Below are 18,703 nucleotides of genomic sequence, written 5' to 3'. Positions count from 1 at the left end.
TGAAAGCCAGAATGTAAAAGGTCAAAAGTCATAGTATGAATGTAAGTGCAAAAAGATTGAGGCACTAGGAGCCTATGCAATATCTTCATGACAGTGTGTTATCTGAACTCGTCTGAATTCGATATACAAAGAAACAGTCTATAATCAAGGGCAACAATCGTACGAGCGTAACTATATCCTGATCTGAGGTTGACGTTCAAGAACACTTCATCAAACAAAACAATGTAGCGGATCGCAACCTTCTCGCTGCAAAGATTAAGATCACAGTGTTTAAATTTAACCTCTTCTTGGGTGTCGTGTTCCTTTTACGTGAAAGATGCATTTTATAATTCATAATCAACTTATAATCAAGCATTTTAAACAACGGTATGGCACGTCGGAAATAAATAGTCGGAAATACTTCATGCACTGCAAAACAAGAAAGTTAATGAAAGGAACGGAGACTGCCGTTTCGGTACTCATCACACAAGGATATTGGTCGCTTCGTTATTAAGTTTAATAAGCGTGCGCTGTCTTTATAGAAATCAGACATATGCAGTCTTTATCATGTTCGGTTTTGTGTTTGTCTGTTTTCCATGTCTGGTCTTTGTCCCTGAATAACATTCTTTTGATTTCCGCTAGAATCTTGGTTCCCTTGATTACTCTTGCACTATTGAGACAAAAATTGTATAGATTTTATGAAATTTGCACGTTGCAAGTGTTATCGTACTTTTGTTTCTTTATATTTAAGAGGGACGCGATTGTATGATTTTCATCAAAAGTATACAGATGTGTATAAGAAAGGTCTATAGTTACGCAAAAGTGTAGTGTAAGTAGATAGAAAAAAACATCATTTGTTCGGGTTTTTTTCTGTACCATGATTCACCTCTACTCTTGACAGTGCCTAAATTTAACGTGGATTGGTTCTTTAATCATTTTTTCTACTGATACGTAATAGCGTCTTTCTAATATTTCTCCTATAACTACGTCACATGTCATGAACTTGTTCGAGTGGATGTAGTTTTCTTTTCTTTTTTTAATGTGTGCATTCGATGATTCGGTGATTGAGTTTCTGCGAGGTATCCCTCTATTTTACACTTCCCAAGGTGTCTACGGATTTCATAGGAGAAACCGATTCTCCTAAACCCTATTCTGTTTGTTTGTTGGGGTTTAACGTCCGAGCAGCAATAGTTCAGCTATATTCAGACGATCTAAACCCTATTCTAGATTTAAATTTGTTCTTCACTCTCTATGGTAAAATTAAGATTTTAAAATGGTCACAAAAACTCGCATGTTGAAAAATCTTAATTCTATCATCTCGAGTGGAGAAATAATTTAAACCACTCATTAAAGGAGAATCTTTAACTAATACATGTATATGTTTTATGCCATTTTCAAACATATTTACCCTCCCAATTTCTGGGCTAAGCGTGTCTGTATTTGGACGGTATAGTACTTAGAACACAGACCTGTACTTATACATGTATTTAATAATAGGTCTCTGTTTAGAATAAGACATTGAAATGACCAAGTTGGAAACCAACATGTTGATATTTTATTTCATTTACATTATACATGTACCTCAGTCAATGATAAAGCGAGCATACAACTAAAAAATCTGATTTACATAAGATCCGTCTTATGTAACCCGCATTAATTTTCTGAAAATTTCGCTTTTATAAAGTATGTCACGTGACATTCAATGCATGTAACAAGGGAATTCGGGATATTTTCCACCGGATAACAAATGAAAATAAAAAAATATTTTATAAGTTGTTATAATAGAAAAAAAATTTCTGAAAGTATCCTCTGATATTCACTATGAAAACAAAAAAAAACACAAGGTAGTGATTGGTAACTACAAACGTTGGAATCAGATACTTAGGGAAAAAGTTTCGCAGTCAAAACTGTTGTCCTTTTATAACAGAATCAACTGCAGGTAGCTCACAGGTCGGGATTATAACCTCCCTTCTTTTATGACTTGCTACAAGTCCCTCTTTCTCATATACAAACACACCAAATCTCTGTGTAATTATATAGCTTCTCTGAAAACACTACTACTAACTGCTGTGAAATAGCAATAGATTTTCTATAAAATTGATGCATGCAATCAATCATTTTCATTTATATTTGAATTTGAAGAAAGGAACTTGTAGCAAGTCTACCCTCCAGTCACCCTTTCCAGTAGCAGATCCAGAGGGGGCGAAGGGGTTGGGACCCTCCTTTTATTTGAAAATTTGTCATTTTTATGTGTAAAGTTGACCAACAAACTGCACATAATGTCCTAGCACCCCCTTTTTTCTGAGAAACCCCGGCTAGCATGCCTCCTTTTCAAAGTGTCTGGATCTACCCCTGCCACCATCCCCACCCCAATTCCTCCTGAAACAAAAAAGCAGGATTCTAAGTACGTACAGTACCTGTAGAACCAATTACTCATCCTTGATTTTTATCATCAATTTTGGAGCAGACTTTTTATTTCTATTTTGATCATAACTGACCCTCCCCCTTTTTATACAATCAAATAGTTACACCTTTTCAAAGATTGACTAAAACTAATGTGTACATATTTCTATGAGGCACGGAATTAGTCCAAATTATCAATCCAGAAATAAAATCAAATTGTTGAGGACATGAAATATTTGAAAACCTCCTGAAATAATTGGGGAGATCCTATAATAAAACAGTGGGGGTTCAGAAATATTCAAAAATGTCTTGAAATTGTGGAGGTCTTTAAGTAATTAAGAATGTCCTGAAATTGAATTTTGGAGGTCCATAAATAATTAAGGATGTCCTGAAATCGAATTTTGGAGGTCCATAATGATAAGTCTGGCTTATTCTTTTTTGAGTAAACATATATTCTGGAATATTCCGCTTCTTAAGTATATTTCCAATAACATAAAATAATTTCAAAAAACAATACAGGATCAATGTAAATATGCTTAAGTGTCAATTTCTGTAAGAATCAGGCAATTAGTAAAACATGGAATATAAAAAACTCAATTTTTAATTTGACTGTTTGAACCATCAGAATCAAGAAAAAAAGAAAAAAATCCCTATCATTTTGGTAAACTGAGTTATGATTTCATTGAAACATTTCAATGGCAGATAACTCTGTTAAAAGCTTCATTTTTCTAACATTCTGTCAAAAAACTCTTCAGAAAATCCAGAAGTGTAGAGAACAAATAACGGTCTTTTCAAATAGAGAAGGCATCCTTGAGTGAAATTATATTGTAAGATCAGAGAATTTTTGATATGCATGTTCCTGATATTTCCCATTTCGCCTGATTCTTACAAAAACTTGTATTTAAATAAGTAATCACATGAGGTAACTAAATTAAAGGCAGTACATAAACAGTGATGAAAGACAAAATGAGTAGTCACATTATGAAACCTACATAAGGCCAGAAAAATAATAGTCTTGTATTTTGCTATCAGCATAATAAAAATTAGGAAAGAAGGTAGGGTAGGATATTATTTCATTTTTAAAACAATTTTTCTAGACTATAAAGACGCTTCAGCAAAAACTACCTTCAAATGTTTAGGGTAGGCACAAAAAATTGTGTATGTAGGGCAACAGGAAACAGACATATAATTTATTTTTATTTTGCCTAAATACATGAACTACAATTGATGTGTAAAATGTTTAGAATCAATAGGGCAGTATATAGAAATTTCAGCGACCACGTTTACAAAGCCTAGTCAAGCACTTCACCACTCACCCGGTTCTTGCCTATGTGTAATAGCAATGCTTTTAAGTGCAAAATGAAGTACATGTATGTATTTGAATTTTTTGCACTACTGTTCGTCATCCCAAGCATTGGTCCCTACTCTTACAACTTGAAGAGGATACAGAAATTCTGCTAAGGGGCCTGTAAACTGTCCAATGAGGGAGGCCTGCTCCAATTTCTATATATTCAACTTCTCCAGCATATAAATGGGGACACCCTACACACACACACAAGATCTGTCTTCAAGACAGACACCCATAAAAATAAGCAAGGGAACCAAAATTTGAGCGATAATCAAATGAATACATTCCAATGATAGTTTTCACATGGAGCTCTCAAATCAATTCACTTTATTGCTGGGCTAGAAATCTGACTCAACTGTCATAAGCAGAGACTTGGGAACAATTTATTGGAATGATTTGCAATGAGCGATGCATGATAGATTGTTCTGTGTTTGCCATCTGTTTCAGTTGTCTACCAACTTCCTGTCTAAATTTCTTACTAAGCAAAGACTTCTTTTAGTAGATATTCGTTTTTAATTTTCAGAGTAGTGCACTTGAGAACAATGCATATATTCCTCAAAGTTGCCTACATTTTTTAGCTACAAAATTGAGCGATCACAGCCTTTAGCCTAAAGAACCAACTTTTGGCAATCAGTGTACATGTATGTCATTGCTGTCAATCTTGTAAAACCTAACATCACTTAAACCAAGCGTCTAGAAACAACAGAGATGCTGACAACAATACAGACACCAACAGCGCTATACCATTATACAACCACAAATTTTTGGCAGTCCATAAAAATCCTAAAATTCTAATTTTAAAATCTAAACATGAAAACAAAGATTTTTATGCCCATTCAAAGTCATTTTCCTTTCTAGGTCTTCAGTCCATGTTTCATGATATCAAATGAGACATGAAGGGGTATTTTTTTACATTTTTACTGCCCTCAAAATATGACATGGGAGGTGCTTTTTTTAATTTTTGTTTTGATATAGTTTAAAAAATGGGGAAAAAGTGAGAACCAAGAAATACTGAATACTAATTAATGAGGTAGACCTAGGGTAAGGGACATAACTCTTCAAATCAGTGGTATGCTTGTATCATATTCAGTTTCACCGAAGCCTATCAAGCTTTTCTTTAAAGCAGAATGAAAGCAGTCCAAGTTACTTTGATGCATACATGACATTGGTGTAAAATGCTGAATACAAATGTTCCATCGATTTCTAAGAGTTGTGTCCCTTATCCTAGGTCTACCTCCTTAAATAGGGTTACAAAATGTGTCCTTTCAAGCAGATATATGTATATATTAAATTTTGGCTAGAATACAATATGTATATAATACAAGCCACATGAGTAAACAGTAAGTTTGTTTTCCTTTAAACATTACACTTTTAGTACATAGCTTATTTTTTCAATAGTTCAATTATCTAGTTTTGTGTATAAAAAAAGTGAAAATTTACACAGACCTTACATCACACATGAAAATGAAGCATCTGCTTACATGAATATCAAAGTTTATGGTTATTATAGCAATGGAAGATCTAGAATTTTCATTATTTTGCACAAAATAACCCAAAAACTTGTCTAACCCAATCTCTGAATAATCCAAAAACCTGTCTAACCCAATCTCTGAATAATCCAAAAACCTGTCTAACCCAATCTGAATAATCCAAAAACCTGTCTAACCCAATCTCTGAACAATTCAAAAACCTGTCTAACCCAATCTGAATAATCCAAAAACCTGCCTTGTTGAAGTTCATTTACATCAATTTAAATGTATTTTTACCCTTGGTAAACTGAACAGTTGTCTAAACCAGACAAATTTTTAAAATCCAAAAGAGGTATAGTTTAGACAGTTTTCACTGTACTGCATTCTTTATCATCAATATCAATTATCAAAATAATAAAAATTCCCATGCTGTAAGCAGAGAATATATGATCTTCCACAAAAATCCACAAAAATTACTACTAGGAAAATAAATACCATAATAATGGAACCTTTAACATAATTAAATAATCTTTATAATTATTTAAAAATCAAATGTACATGTATATCAGTATCTTTAGTACAAGTGTTAGTAAAATTTAAGTCCTAAAAATTAGGATTGCATCAAATCACAATTTTCTAAGATTAAGGAAGTAGAATTGATGTAAAATGCTTTACACAAACATTCCAATGATTTGTAAAAGTTATGTCCTGTACCACAGAAATAGCACCTTAAATAAAAAAATTTAATAAATAATGCTGTATAATGGGTTTTTTTTTAAAGGTTTCACATCTTCTGGTGTAAAAATGGTTTGTTATTTTCAGTTACTGAAAGCATAATTTTCATAATCGTTGAATCTACCATATAAATAATTGTAAATTTTGGGGGTGTAAAAATTTGTATTTTTAAATTTATTTGTGCATCCTGATGTCTACTTTCAATAATATTATTTAGCTAAAATTAAAATAAAAAATAAAATGAAAAAACACTTATACAGTACAATGTATTATGACCACTAAAATCCAGGCGGTGGTTTTACAGATTTTTCAGTAAAGCCAGGAGGAGGGCCTTTCACATCAAACCCTGGAGGTCTTGATACTGGTTTTAGGTCTGATCTATCACTACTAAGTTTAGTTACATCCTTTGGTTTATCCGACATATTGTTTTCTACCCTGGAAGACTTGACCCGTTTGTCTCTATTATTATATATTTTTTTACCATCATTTATCTCACTAGGATTACCCGCTTCATGTAGTTTATCTTTACTAAGATGAGGTTTCGATATACTATCATGATCTCCTTTATTAGAGTTTCTGTTTCTATCACCACCATCAGCCTTGATATCACAGATTTCATTCTTAGAATAAGTAGCTTTTCCTTTATTGCTGTTTTCATCACTTTTTGTTATATTTGGATTACTAGTCCGTCCACCGTGACCACTCTCACCTTTGGATCTTTCATTTTTACTGTTGCTATGGTAATGATAGTCTTTTCTATAATAATCACCTTGACCTCTATATCTATAGCCATAACTCCTCCTATTATCACTGTTTCTATAATACCCTTGGTTTCCATGGTGATATTCATGTCTCCTTGATTGACCAGGTCTACTTTCCTCTAAATCACCTTGACTTTGACCAACTCTGCTATCTTCTCCTGCATGCTTCCTTTGACCTCGACCTCTACGCAGATTACCCCTGCTATTACCCTCATTTACAGACTTGCTTTCACTTTCCTTGCCTGATCTGGCCATTGCACATGAGCCCATTTTGCTAGTGACTTCATTTACATTAAGTTCAATTTTTCTTTGTTGTGTTTCACTGCTATCAGAATAATTAAATTTATCATCTTCAATATGGGTACTTTCCTTTGAGTCTGAACTTTTCTCTTTTTTAGCTGATTTCCCATTATCAGTTTCATACTCCTCTTGACCCAAATTAGAATTCTTTTGTATTGCCCCTTTTTCACCATCTGAAGGTTTGACATGAGTCCTATCTCCGTAGCCTCGGTCATTATTTCTCCAGTTACCTCCCCTCCAGGTGTCCCTGTAGTTGTGTCTAACAGAAGAAGGTCTATCATTATAACCCCTATCAATATAGTGTCTTTGCTTATTGCTACCTTCCTCAAAATCTTTCCTCTCACCCCTTCTGGAAAATGGCCTGCCATCATCTCCTTTGAAATCCTTTCTCCAATCTCTTTCAAATAAGGCCTTTTTGTCACTTTTTTCATCATCAGTCCTTTCATCTCTCTTAGAGGATGGTCTTTTTTCTTTACTTTCATTATCTTTTTTATCAATATCTGACTGATTGTCATCCCTCCTTTGAAACCTAGGTCTATCATTGGGCCTTTCATCCCTCGGAGATTGCCTCCCGCTATTTCTGTGGAATCTAATTTCATCATTCTTTGGAGACTTCTTTCCTTCTTTGTCAGATTTCGAAGAAAATGGTCTATCTGAATACCCTCTTTGACCTCTAGAGCCAGAGCCATATCGGTGACCTTGAGGACTACCTCTTGGACTGTTACCTCTCCCTTTACCTGACTGGTTGAATTTTATTACAGGACTCTGCCTGCCTTGGCTCTCATTAGATGATTTATCAGCTGCCACATCCTCCTCAGTTTTTATGACTATAACAGGTACATCAATCTAAAAGAAAAAGAAAAAGAAAAATTACCACAATTTAGATACAAAGAAGAAATTCCTTTCATTTCTTTCCAAAAAAAATTAAACTCCTACATACTTGTAATTTGAGGAACCATAATTTCCTGGTAATATGCGCAACTACCCATACATATTATGTTCTTACAACATACCAAGTTTCATGAAATTCTGTTTAGCAGTTTGAAAGAATTTGGGATAACAAAAAGAGAATGATGGACAGACACTATAGCCCCTGTAACTTTGTTATGTTTGTTATGAAAACTTCTTCGTTTAAAGGCCGTCCTTTTGACTCTTTAGTTAAGAATTGGCTATGATAAAAATTTTCTGTATTAAAAAATAATATAAATTTTCCATGTGCATATTGTTTATTGCTCAAAGTGCAATAAACAAAATGTGTGCATGGAAAATTTATTTTATTTTTCAATACCACAAAAGACAAAATTTTTATCATAGCTAATTCTTATAAATTAACTTTAAAACATATTTTTATCTTTAAACATGAGAAAAGTAGCTCTGAATTTAACTGAATAGGGGCATGTCAATATTTTTTTTTATCCACTGAGATATAACAAAATTATTTTGACCAATCAGATTATGGTATTTATCTCAAATTAATTTACAAGATATTGGAAATGCATTTTTTGTGGCTGCAGACTCCATCACATGAACACAGCCAAAGGTATTCATTTTGGCAGACTCCATCACGTGAACGCACCCAAAGGTATTCATTTTGGCAGACTCCGTCACGTGAACACATTCAAAGGTATTCATTTTGGCAGACTCCGTCGCATGAACACACCCAAAGGTATTAATTTTGGCATAATGAACTTTTCCCAATATGTAAACAAAATGGTTCAAAAATTATCCCAAAGAAGACAAATTATTCAAAATGATAGTCAAGGTGTAGGATATGGTGTTTCTTTAACAACATACACTGACACTGATGAATTGTTCCTGACTTCCTTTTCTTCTTATTCTCTAAACGATTAATGATTTTGATTATAAATTGTAAGTTCAATTGTATTGAACTGTTATTCCAAATTTCGCAATTAAGAAAAAATGCTGCACATTTTCCAAATTAAAAAATGATTGGTCAGTTTTGAGATAAGCAAACAACATCACAGTCAGTGCAATACAAATGTATTCCCATCGTGTGAGTAGTAGATTTAAGATTTTAAGAAGGTAGACCTAGGATAAGGGACATAACTTTTAAAAAAATCAGTAAAATGTTCGTATCATTCAATTTCACCAAGGCCTTTCAAGCTTTCAATTGAAACAGATTAAAATCAATCCAAGTTACTTTGTTACATATGATTAATAAAAAAACCTTAATACAAACATTTCAATAATTTTTAAGAGTTGTGTCCCTTACCCTAGGTCTACCTCCTTAAAGGGGACATCCAATGTTGATTTCTTATACATGTAATTGTATCTTATCCTAGTTGTACGTCAAAGGCCCATAACTCTATTTTATTATATACAAGTACTGGCATGTAGTGCCATAATGGCAAAAATAGTATCATGTTGATAGTAAGTGTAAATTGCTCTTTATACCAAGAGACATGATTAAGTCAAAGCTCTCTCTCTCTCTATCTCGTAGAATATGTATCTAATATTAAAGTTAGCACCTTACCATTTTTAGTACAGTGAATTCAGAAATCACTGCAGTGTTTTATTAAAGCAAAAAGAATAAAAGTTGATTGATTGTTGGGGTTTAACGCCCGAGCAGATATATTCCAGCCATAAAAGAATAAAAGGGTTTATGATGTAATTATACAAAAACTCATGACAAAGGTCAAAAGAAACAGTCAAAAAGGAAAGTTTGTATAACAGATGGCAATATTATGGTAATAACCGGAAAGTTGGAAACCACCACAATGGTTCTGACTTGGATCAGGCATTCCTGATATTCATAAGTCCTATCAGACTGCAACATATGTTTCCTCATTTTTTAAATCATATGCTTGAGACCAACATGGAAATAATGTTTGCACTTATTAAACAAAAGAAAATATTTGCTTTCATAAATTGATACAAAAAACCTTCTTTTTTTCATATATGAATTTCTACGGAAAAAATAATACAAAAATCTTATTTGGATTGTTTCACATCTTCTTTGTTTTTATCCTTACATACAAAAAACATATAGCAAAACTTTTTTTTAGATATTTACGAAAGATATGTTGCATTTTCTCCTCTATTATGTAATCACTGAATTAATTCTGCAATATCATCACATACATCAGATTCAGTCAAAAGAAATCTGTTTTTCTCTGCTTCAACGTCTATGATTCCCCCTTTTTCTTTCTGTCGTTGAAAAAGTTCTTTCATATCTTTCTGCCACTGTTGCATCTGATCAGTAGGTTTAAACTGTAAATTTAAGTTGTCTCCCTTGCAAGTGAAGTCAGCCGCTAAGAAATCTGGTTCATATGCTATCTCTTCCCTACAGACAGGGCACTTAATCTGAAAGATTGTAGACAACATTAGGATAAAAATAAAATAAAATAAATATTTAAACTTGTATCAATCATATGGAAAAGAAGCAAATTAACCATACAGACATATTAAAATTGATTTCTGAAATCTGAGGCCCACACTCATTTCATTTGAGAGTGCTTCATTAGGCCAAAAAAGTAACAGTCTTGTTTTCTGCTACCAGCAAGAAAAAAATAGAGTAGGTAGGTAGGTAAATCATTTTATTTTTCAAAAAGAATTTACAATGTACATTGAGTTAATGGGGAAATCATATAGACTTTAACAGTGCTTGAGCCAAAAATAGACATAAAATGTTTAGGTTATGCACAAAAAACTAGAGTGGGTAGGGTAACAGGAAAAAGACATATTATTTTCCTTAGCCTAACTAACTGTTATTACCATATCTATAAAATAAAACAAAAATCATCTTCCTCATCATTTTACTTCATATCAATAATGTTAACAGCACCATCTTCACTTTTGTTGAGGAGTGAAATGCTTAAAGAAATGTCCCCCTTCCTTATCAATTTCAATACAATCATAAGATTATCTTTGTTTCTTCACCAACATGATTTTTCTTATATTTCTTTGTAATGTTTTTAATTAGATAAAACATTGTGAAGAATTTTTTTTCAAATCCTTTGCAGGGACAGCTAGATACACCCAAAGAAGTAAATCCCTGAACAGATGGAGCAAATATGGACAAAATTCAAGCTTGATACAGCTCTGAACTTTGACTGTGATTAAAAGTTGACACAGGATAAGAATCTGACAAATATGGAAGTGGATAAATAACTTTGATACTTGCAATCAGAGTCGTATTGGACAGATTGCAGACAAATAAATAATATGATTTCTATACATCCCAAAATTTTACATTTGAAGGGTATGATGAATGAAAATCAAAAGCTGAAATCAAAGAAATAAACAATTGACGGGCCAAGGCAATTACTTGAAGTGTTTTTAAGTAATAGCTGGGTAGGAAACTCACTCAAATTCTGGCCAGTCCTGAATACAACTTTTCAATACATTTACTGTATGGCTATATAGATTTTTGTTAACATTAGCCAGCCCTGCCAAAAAATAGCCAGTTTCGGGCTGGTGGGCAAGCTACTATTTCCAACTCTGGTAATAGTCCAAAAAGTCGAAAGTTTTATGGAGGTTCATTCTTATTCACAAGTTATGAGAAGAGAATGCTTACCCTACCAATGCACCTGGTCCATGCTCCCAATTTCAGTGGAGTCTGAGTTTTGTAACTTTATTTGTATAATTTTGGTTATTTTATGTTCTTTGTTGTGTTTTTCTGTTTTGCATGTCTGGTCTTTGTCCCTGAATTACATTATTTTGATTTCTTCTAGAATCTTGATTCCCTTGATTACTCATATGAACTCCTAATCAACACAATGACAATTCCCCAAAATGTAATTCATATAAAAGGTATACCTGATTCTGTTCCTGGTCTGTTTGACTGTGTTTGACTTTACTGGCCTCTTCTTGTTCTATAACCTCTTTCATATGTTTGATATACCTCTGGAGACAGGATTTGTGGAAGTAATGGTAACAGTCAGTCTTTGTAAAAAGGTCATCATCTGTGAAGTGCTCATAACAAATTGTACAAGCACAGTATGGAATATTACCCTCAGTTAAACTATCTTTGGCTACCTGTTATGTATAAGAAATGATAATGCTTATGTAAAAAACCATGAAATTTGGACAAGCTTACTTGGATGCAAAAGGTAAGTTCATTACACCCCCTACTTTGTGAGAGGCATTAAATGAGTATGGTGTCTGTCCACTGATTCTACAGTTCGTCCTACACAACTGTTTTGTCTGCAACTATTTATTAAAGCCACTTTGACAGAAGCTTTGTATGGGTATGCCACTTTCATAACATCACCTTCCTACTTCTCAATTACATTTATATCATGACCACATGGTTACTAGGGTATGACGTAGCGGTATCCTTAAGTGACCTTTGCTCACTGTTCTTTTTCTTTTGATTACGGAAAGAACATATTCAAAAGTTGCAATAAAAATGATATTGAACTCATGATAACAATTGCAAAAAAAAAACAGAATAAACATAAAATAAATGAATAAATGAGAAGTAAGATTATATGTTTCACCCACTTTTGCCTATGGAAACTTTAGAACTAAAGCAAAAAAACAAAAAATAACAAGTTGTTATCTTGTCATGCTTTCAGTTTAAATTGATCTTCTTTATGTTAGTATTATATAGTCCCTGCTTATAAGGTAAATATCACGGAAAGAATGTCACTTCATTTAACACCATCATATCATCACAGACTAGTTCACCCTACTCTGACTGAAAATTTATATCATTGTTCAGATACAGGAAATGTGTAACTTGCAGAGAAAATCCCAGAAAATATGAAGAGATAAGGACCTCTGTCATCAGTTACACATTTTTAATAAAGATCTGGACAAAGCGAGTTATATTCAATGAACAAGGGGAGATAATTATATCATGTTTTAGTAACATACCTCAATTAGTTCATAAAGCATGTCACTACCTTTTCTCTCCTCAGCTAAATCCTCTAAAGCTTGAAGTAGACTGAAATTAACAAAACAATATACAAGGTCATATACCAGTCATTAAATATCTTGCGTATAATAAAAATACATGTAGTAACTTCTCTGCAACATGAAATTGTACCCATTTAAATGTACATATTTTGTGAAAATGGCCTGAAGAATTTTTTCATTCAAAATTTCATTAAGAAGTAAAAGAAGAAAATTCATAGTTTACCCATAACACTGATTATTTTGGTTATGTTCTATCAATTGATATTTTCCACAACCAAGCAAGAGAGAAATAATGGGTCAAACAGGAAAAACTTCAGCGAATGTGGCTAAATCTAGCTAAATATAACACTTTGACACAAGCATGACAGCAGGAGATTATTGAATTTTCAATGAAATATAAAATTTAAGACTTAACACCTTTGCATCACAGGTACCCTGTCTAAGCCAATCAGTTACCAATCTATCACCTACAAATGTATATGCAGTGTTCATGGTGAAGAAGCAATGACCAACAAGTATTTGGTTTGACTTAGTCACCAATCAAACCCCAGACCCCCTCACTTAAGGTGAGCATTGCAACCAAGACACCACCAAGAGGTAGGAAGCAACTTGTAGTCAACAAAAATCTGAGACCATGGATCCATTCATTACGAGGATAAAGGTACAACAAACACCTTTGTACTTCTTCATCTGCCATCCCTCTAGGATTAGTAATCACTATTTCTGGGACTTCATCTGGATACTGGAAAAGATGTAAAAGCTTGTATAAATTGAAATAAAATAATATAGATAAGGTCAAAATATTGAATGCCAAAATAATGTACTGATTACCTCCCCTTTATCTACTTTTCAACAAAAAATACATGTATCTAACCAAGAAAATGTAACTTGGCATTTTAACACCAACAAAAAATATTTTTTCTTTCTTGTTTTATAAATCAATTCAAAAAGAATGCACTTTCGGTGAAAAAATACATTTTTCCTACCTACAAACTCTTGCATGTAGCCTATTGAAAGGGTCACAAAATGAAAACAGGAAATTAGTAATAAAATTATTCAGAACTATTTTCAAGACAATCCGAACGTATAATCACCTGCTCAGGAAGATTAAGGTTGAGTGTCATACAGACATATCGTTTGTCTAGTTCATCTCCTGTGGCAGGGTGTAACTGAAGATGTATACTTAATGGGAAACTACTGAAAAAACAAACAAAAACATCATCATAGTCTTGTTCAATCCAATGATTTTTGAAACACTGTAAATTTGTAAATTATACAACCCATAAATAAATGTATAATGTATACATTTACAAAATGTTATAGTCTCATGATCATCTAAGGATTTTGCAACCCAGCAAATGCATCCATACTCTAATGTCTTATTTAAAGGATTTTGGAACTCAACAAATTTCGATTTTATGTATCCACAATCAAATGTCTTGTTCATTTAAAAGATTTTGGAACCCGAAAAATTCAATATTATGCATCACTTTATGTTAACTAAAACATGGATGCAAGCAACTAGCTTTTCTACCATTATGAAACAAGGCTGCAGTCTGGCATATTTGATGCAAATGCTTGACTCATTGAAATAGATCAGATACTTTCTGTCCTTTACATTTTCATTGATGGTTGTGTTGAATTATCAATGAACAAACCTCTCATCAGTCGTAACTTTCATATCGTCCATATAAATGGATTCTAAGACTTCAAGTTCTTCCATATTCATTTCTATTTAAACTGTAATATAAAAAATGGAATGAACAAATAACTTACTACACTAGTTAGACCCTCAATGGCCTCATGCCAAGGTGTCTTAGGGCAATGACAATCAATATAAATCTCGTCAAAAAAAATGTACTTAGAAATATGAGTTTAACTGCACCAAATCAGGCAAAAAGTAAAAGAAAGATGTCTGTGAGTTGTAAATGAAAATTGAAAATGTATCTGCACAGTGTGCAGTGCTACAATCTCAACATACTCCAACCCACAAGAAAAGCAAATTGCCTTATATTAGTTAAAGAATGAACTCATTAACTGCATTTTACATTATTAAATAAATTGAACCACCAAACCAAAGAGCTTTTTCAATCTCAAATGAAATATTCATTGTATAACAAAACATGTGAACAACATTAATGTCCTCACAGAGTGTAAGGCTATATTCTTAACAATGAGACCAAAATTAAAAATTTATTGATTTCCTCTCTACCTACCTACCCACTGAAAATGACCCTTACCAAAGCGTTTTATTGCCCTTTCCACTTTTTATTATTTTTATTCTTGTAACTTATTTCTCCATATGGGTCATACAAATATTATACCATGTACTTATGAAAAAAAGAAATTGATGCCTACACGTCGTACCTATCTTCCCTATTTTCTTTATTGTAGAGGCGGTAGATGGGTAGAGGGGAAACAAATATATTTTTCATTGTGACCTGATAACATAACTTAGTCTTCCAATGTACCAATGGTTTAAGGATGGATATTTTTTTTCAAAAACAGCAATTCCTGGATATTACATGTACATGTAGAACTCTCTGGTCTGTAAACAACAAACCTTTAGATGTATGGATTTTGAGTTGAAATTAGACAACTTTTTTACACACTTTATGATTATTACAGCAAATCTTAACATCTATTCATTTACTTACCTTTTTTTAAATCTTAGGTTTGACTATTATAAACTATTTTATTCACCTTTTTACAATAATTTTATAAACTTTTAATGATTCCAGTTTATTTGTAATGTAGTAATTAAATTTTCCTACAAAAAATTTTGATTTTAAACACATTTTCATTCAATAAACATGTACCATAAATATATTTGTATGTATATTTTTTCCTTTGAAATATCAGCATGGGATAAAGATGTCTTGTGTAGTTTGACCTTTTGTTGTATTCATATTAAGATCACTAAGGTTATATATCTTAATTTTCTTTGTAAATTATAGCAAATAATTTCATCAGTTTGGGGTTTTTTTTGTTTTTTTTGTTTGTTTTGTTTTGTTTTGTTTTTATTTTATTTTTTTGTTTTGTTTTTTTTTTTTTCACAATTTAAAATGAGTGAATTAATCATACAGTTTAAATCAGGGGCTTTATATTAATAATACACTTCCTGTTTAAACACATATGGGAAGAAGGATGAATAATCCTAAATTTTGGGTTCTAGCATTGATCAGAAAATTACAGAAAATTCAAGCACTTAAAATACTCACTGACTAACATTTACATTGTATACAGCAAAATGTATATAGACACAGCTTTAAATTATGTCAAGTACCACCATTCAATTGTACAAGACAATTTGAAAAAAAAAAAACTATTTAGGAGAGAACAAACAATGTATATGGAAGAGCAAATAATGTGAATGACAACTATAATGGTACACCCTGAAATGTGTAAGCCATACCTATACCAAAGTCCCTGTACCCAAATCACTGTATCGCTGATTTTTCTATTATTAATTGGAATTTTATACTGAAACTTGGTCCTAAAGTTTCGAATGAAGTTTTAAATCAATTGAAGTTAAAATTTGTTGAAAACATTTGTGATGTTTTCAAATTCAGTTGATTTTATGTTCTCAAAAGTCCCAAAATGTGTAACTGGTAGTTACCATACCAAAATACTAATTGACTATTTCTCACTTTCCAGTCTGAATTTTAATTTTTTTTTTCTGAAAATAATCAGATGTTAAAACTTCACTTTAAGACTTTGGATAAATTTTAAAAGATTTGATATAGATTTAAAAAAAAATGTCATACTTTGAATTCCATACTGTACAGTAGCACAAATCCTCATACCAACAAAAAATGAATACGATCTTATCAAGAATGAAGAAGAAAGTCTCATAAATAGAATCTGTTGTGATTTTAATTTATCGCCCTTGAATATTTCAATATTAGTAATAAACCCACCATTTTCAATACATTGGTTCGGTCGATAATTTGTAAACAGCTCTTTGGCGTTAATAGACTGATTCAGTCATATGGTTAAATCATGTGACCTGGGCATATAAAAGCCATTGCAATCAGTAATTTTCTCTCTTTTAGATCTGATGGTCACAGAGCTTAGCAAAAGTCTCGCATAGCCATCGCCATTGTCTAAATTGCAATATAAAGTTTATTGTCTTATACGCAGTGAGAAGTTTCTATTAAGAATTTAGATAAAACCTGTTGGGTTGATTCTGATTTAGTTGTACTAACTTTGAGTATAGAGAATAAATATATCATTGTGTTTAATATAAATAAGTTTTACTATTCTGATATCGAGGACAGTTTAACATAAGAGTGAATGAAGATCCCTATAAGAACCCATTGAGAAATTCAGAAATGAGAAACAATATGTTTTAATGTAAATGCTCTGTACATGTGACAATATCACGTAATAATGAAGAAATCAGCAAAAGAGTATTTGGGTACAGGGAAAAGTTGGTACTGGTACAAATATAGGTTACACATTTAGGGGCATACCAACTATAACTTAAAACAAAAATGCCAAAAAAAAATTACATAACTCATAGTCATACCCCAGGCCGGCCAGGGAATGGTTGGCAGACAGTCAACTTAGAAAAAGATCAAGGCTACAAGGTCTACGTATGAAGAAAAAATGAAACTTTACCAAAAAAATGCACCTTCAGTTTCCGTTAGGTATCACATCGAAACCTTCATACATCACAATCACGACATAATGATAAAGATGAATTTCTGATTTCACACGTAACCGGGGGAGCCATAACGACTGGGGAATGACATTATTAATTTTCTTTCCGGAGAAAAGATGTCAGTTCGGCTCAGAAATACGGCGTACCATACAAGTTTCGTTGGTTTTAATCAAGAAGTGCTGGGTTTATAGTAATGCCTTCTGGGATTCGACACTGTACATATTTTTTGTACATATTAGTTCGACAACCAACAACATCACTGTCTAGCTACTTGTCACCATGTTCTCGTCATGTTAAGCTGCAGACCTACAAGGCACTAGTTATAGACCACAACTTAAATATACAGGAGTATTATGGGATCATTTGCTCAAGTAGAACATAACTGCTTTTTCTGCTATTAAACAAGTCCAAAGAAGAGCGGTTAGATACATCATCGAAAGGCAAGTAGCGTCACATCCATACTACAGCAGTTTGAACAAGGAAGCCTCCAGGAGCGAAGATCCAAACAGAGAACTGCATCGCATTATTAATAACATTGTCGAGATACCAATCTCCAAGATTCTTCATCCAACTGGAGCAACAACAGGAGGTCACTCCATGCGCTTCCTACAACCTTTTTGTCATGTGAAGATTTTCCAAGATTAATTCATTTTTTCAGCAACAACAGTAGCGGATCCAGGGGTGCAGGGGGTTGGCACCCCTTCTTTTCTTTTTTTTATTGTAAAAAAATTTCATATTCATGTGTAAAATTGACAAAATATGCGAATATGTCCCAGCACTCCCTTTCTCCGAGGAACCCCGGCTGGATTCAACTCTGAACAATACCAATCTGGAACAGTCTACCTCAACACCTGGTAGATGTTGATTCCCTGCACACCTTCAAGAACGGAATCAGCAAACTCAAGTTGTTTTACTGTTAACAGCAAGCCTCGTATGCCGTTGCACTTTTAACAGTAGTAGACAAGCTCCTAATAGCGCCTGCGCCTGACGTTCCGACGTCACTCTTGACGCTGCAGTCAGCCCTTTCAGAAAATCACTGGGGTAAAGCGGATGACCGTAACTGCCGTAACGGTCATCACAAATTGGAGGATTGAAATTCGGGTCAGAATGTTTTTCTTTAATAAAGTTGTCTATCCAAGTTATTCGACAAAATGAATAT

The 18,703-nt window shown here is 32.9% G+C and overlaps 1 protein-coding gene across 4 annotated transcripts; it reads right to left on the bottom strand.

Moving 5' to 3' along the window:
- Positions 1-1,511: 1,511 nt before the first annotated feature.
- Positions 1,512-17,644, bottom strand: LOC148606524 (uncharacterized). 4 transcript variants are annotated; one of them, XM_088544189.1, is made up of 8 exons: positions 17,502-17,644; positions 14,537-14,618; positions 13,973-14,072; positions 13,553-13,620; positions 12,837-12,906; positions 11,775-11,993; positions 10,098-10,319; positions 1,512-7,841 (listed from the first exon to the last, which is right to left on the bottom strand). In XM_088544189.1, exons 2-8 carry the CDS (start codon positions 14,605-14,607, stop codon positions 6,213-6,215), a joined length of 2,379 nt encoding a protein of 792 aa, XP_088400315.1. In that variant the 5' UTR covers positions 14,608-14,618; positions 17,502-17,644; the 3' UTR covers positions 1,512-6,212. The 4 variants fall into 4 exon arrangements, with proteins under 4 accessions (XP_088400315.1, XP_088400316.1, XP_088400313.1 ...); XM_088544190.1 differs by having other exon boundaries at positions 17,515-17,644; XM_088544187.1 differs by having other exon boundaries at positions 13,973-14,075; positions 17,502-17,643.
- Between the last annotated feature and the right edge of the window lie 1,059 nt (positions 17,645-18,703).

Source organism: Perna viridis, chromosome 9, assembly GCF_037379345.1.
Source record: "Perna viridis isolate PV_CMFRI_1.1 ecotype Kerala chromosome 9, ASM3737934v1, whole genome shotgun sequence".
Taxonomy (NCBI): Eukaryota; Metazoa; Mollusca; class Bivalvia; order Mytilida; family Mytilidae; genus Perna; species Perna viridis.
This window is presented reverse-complemented; position numbering and strand designations above follow the sequence as displayed.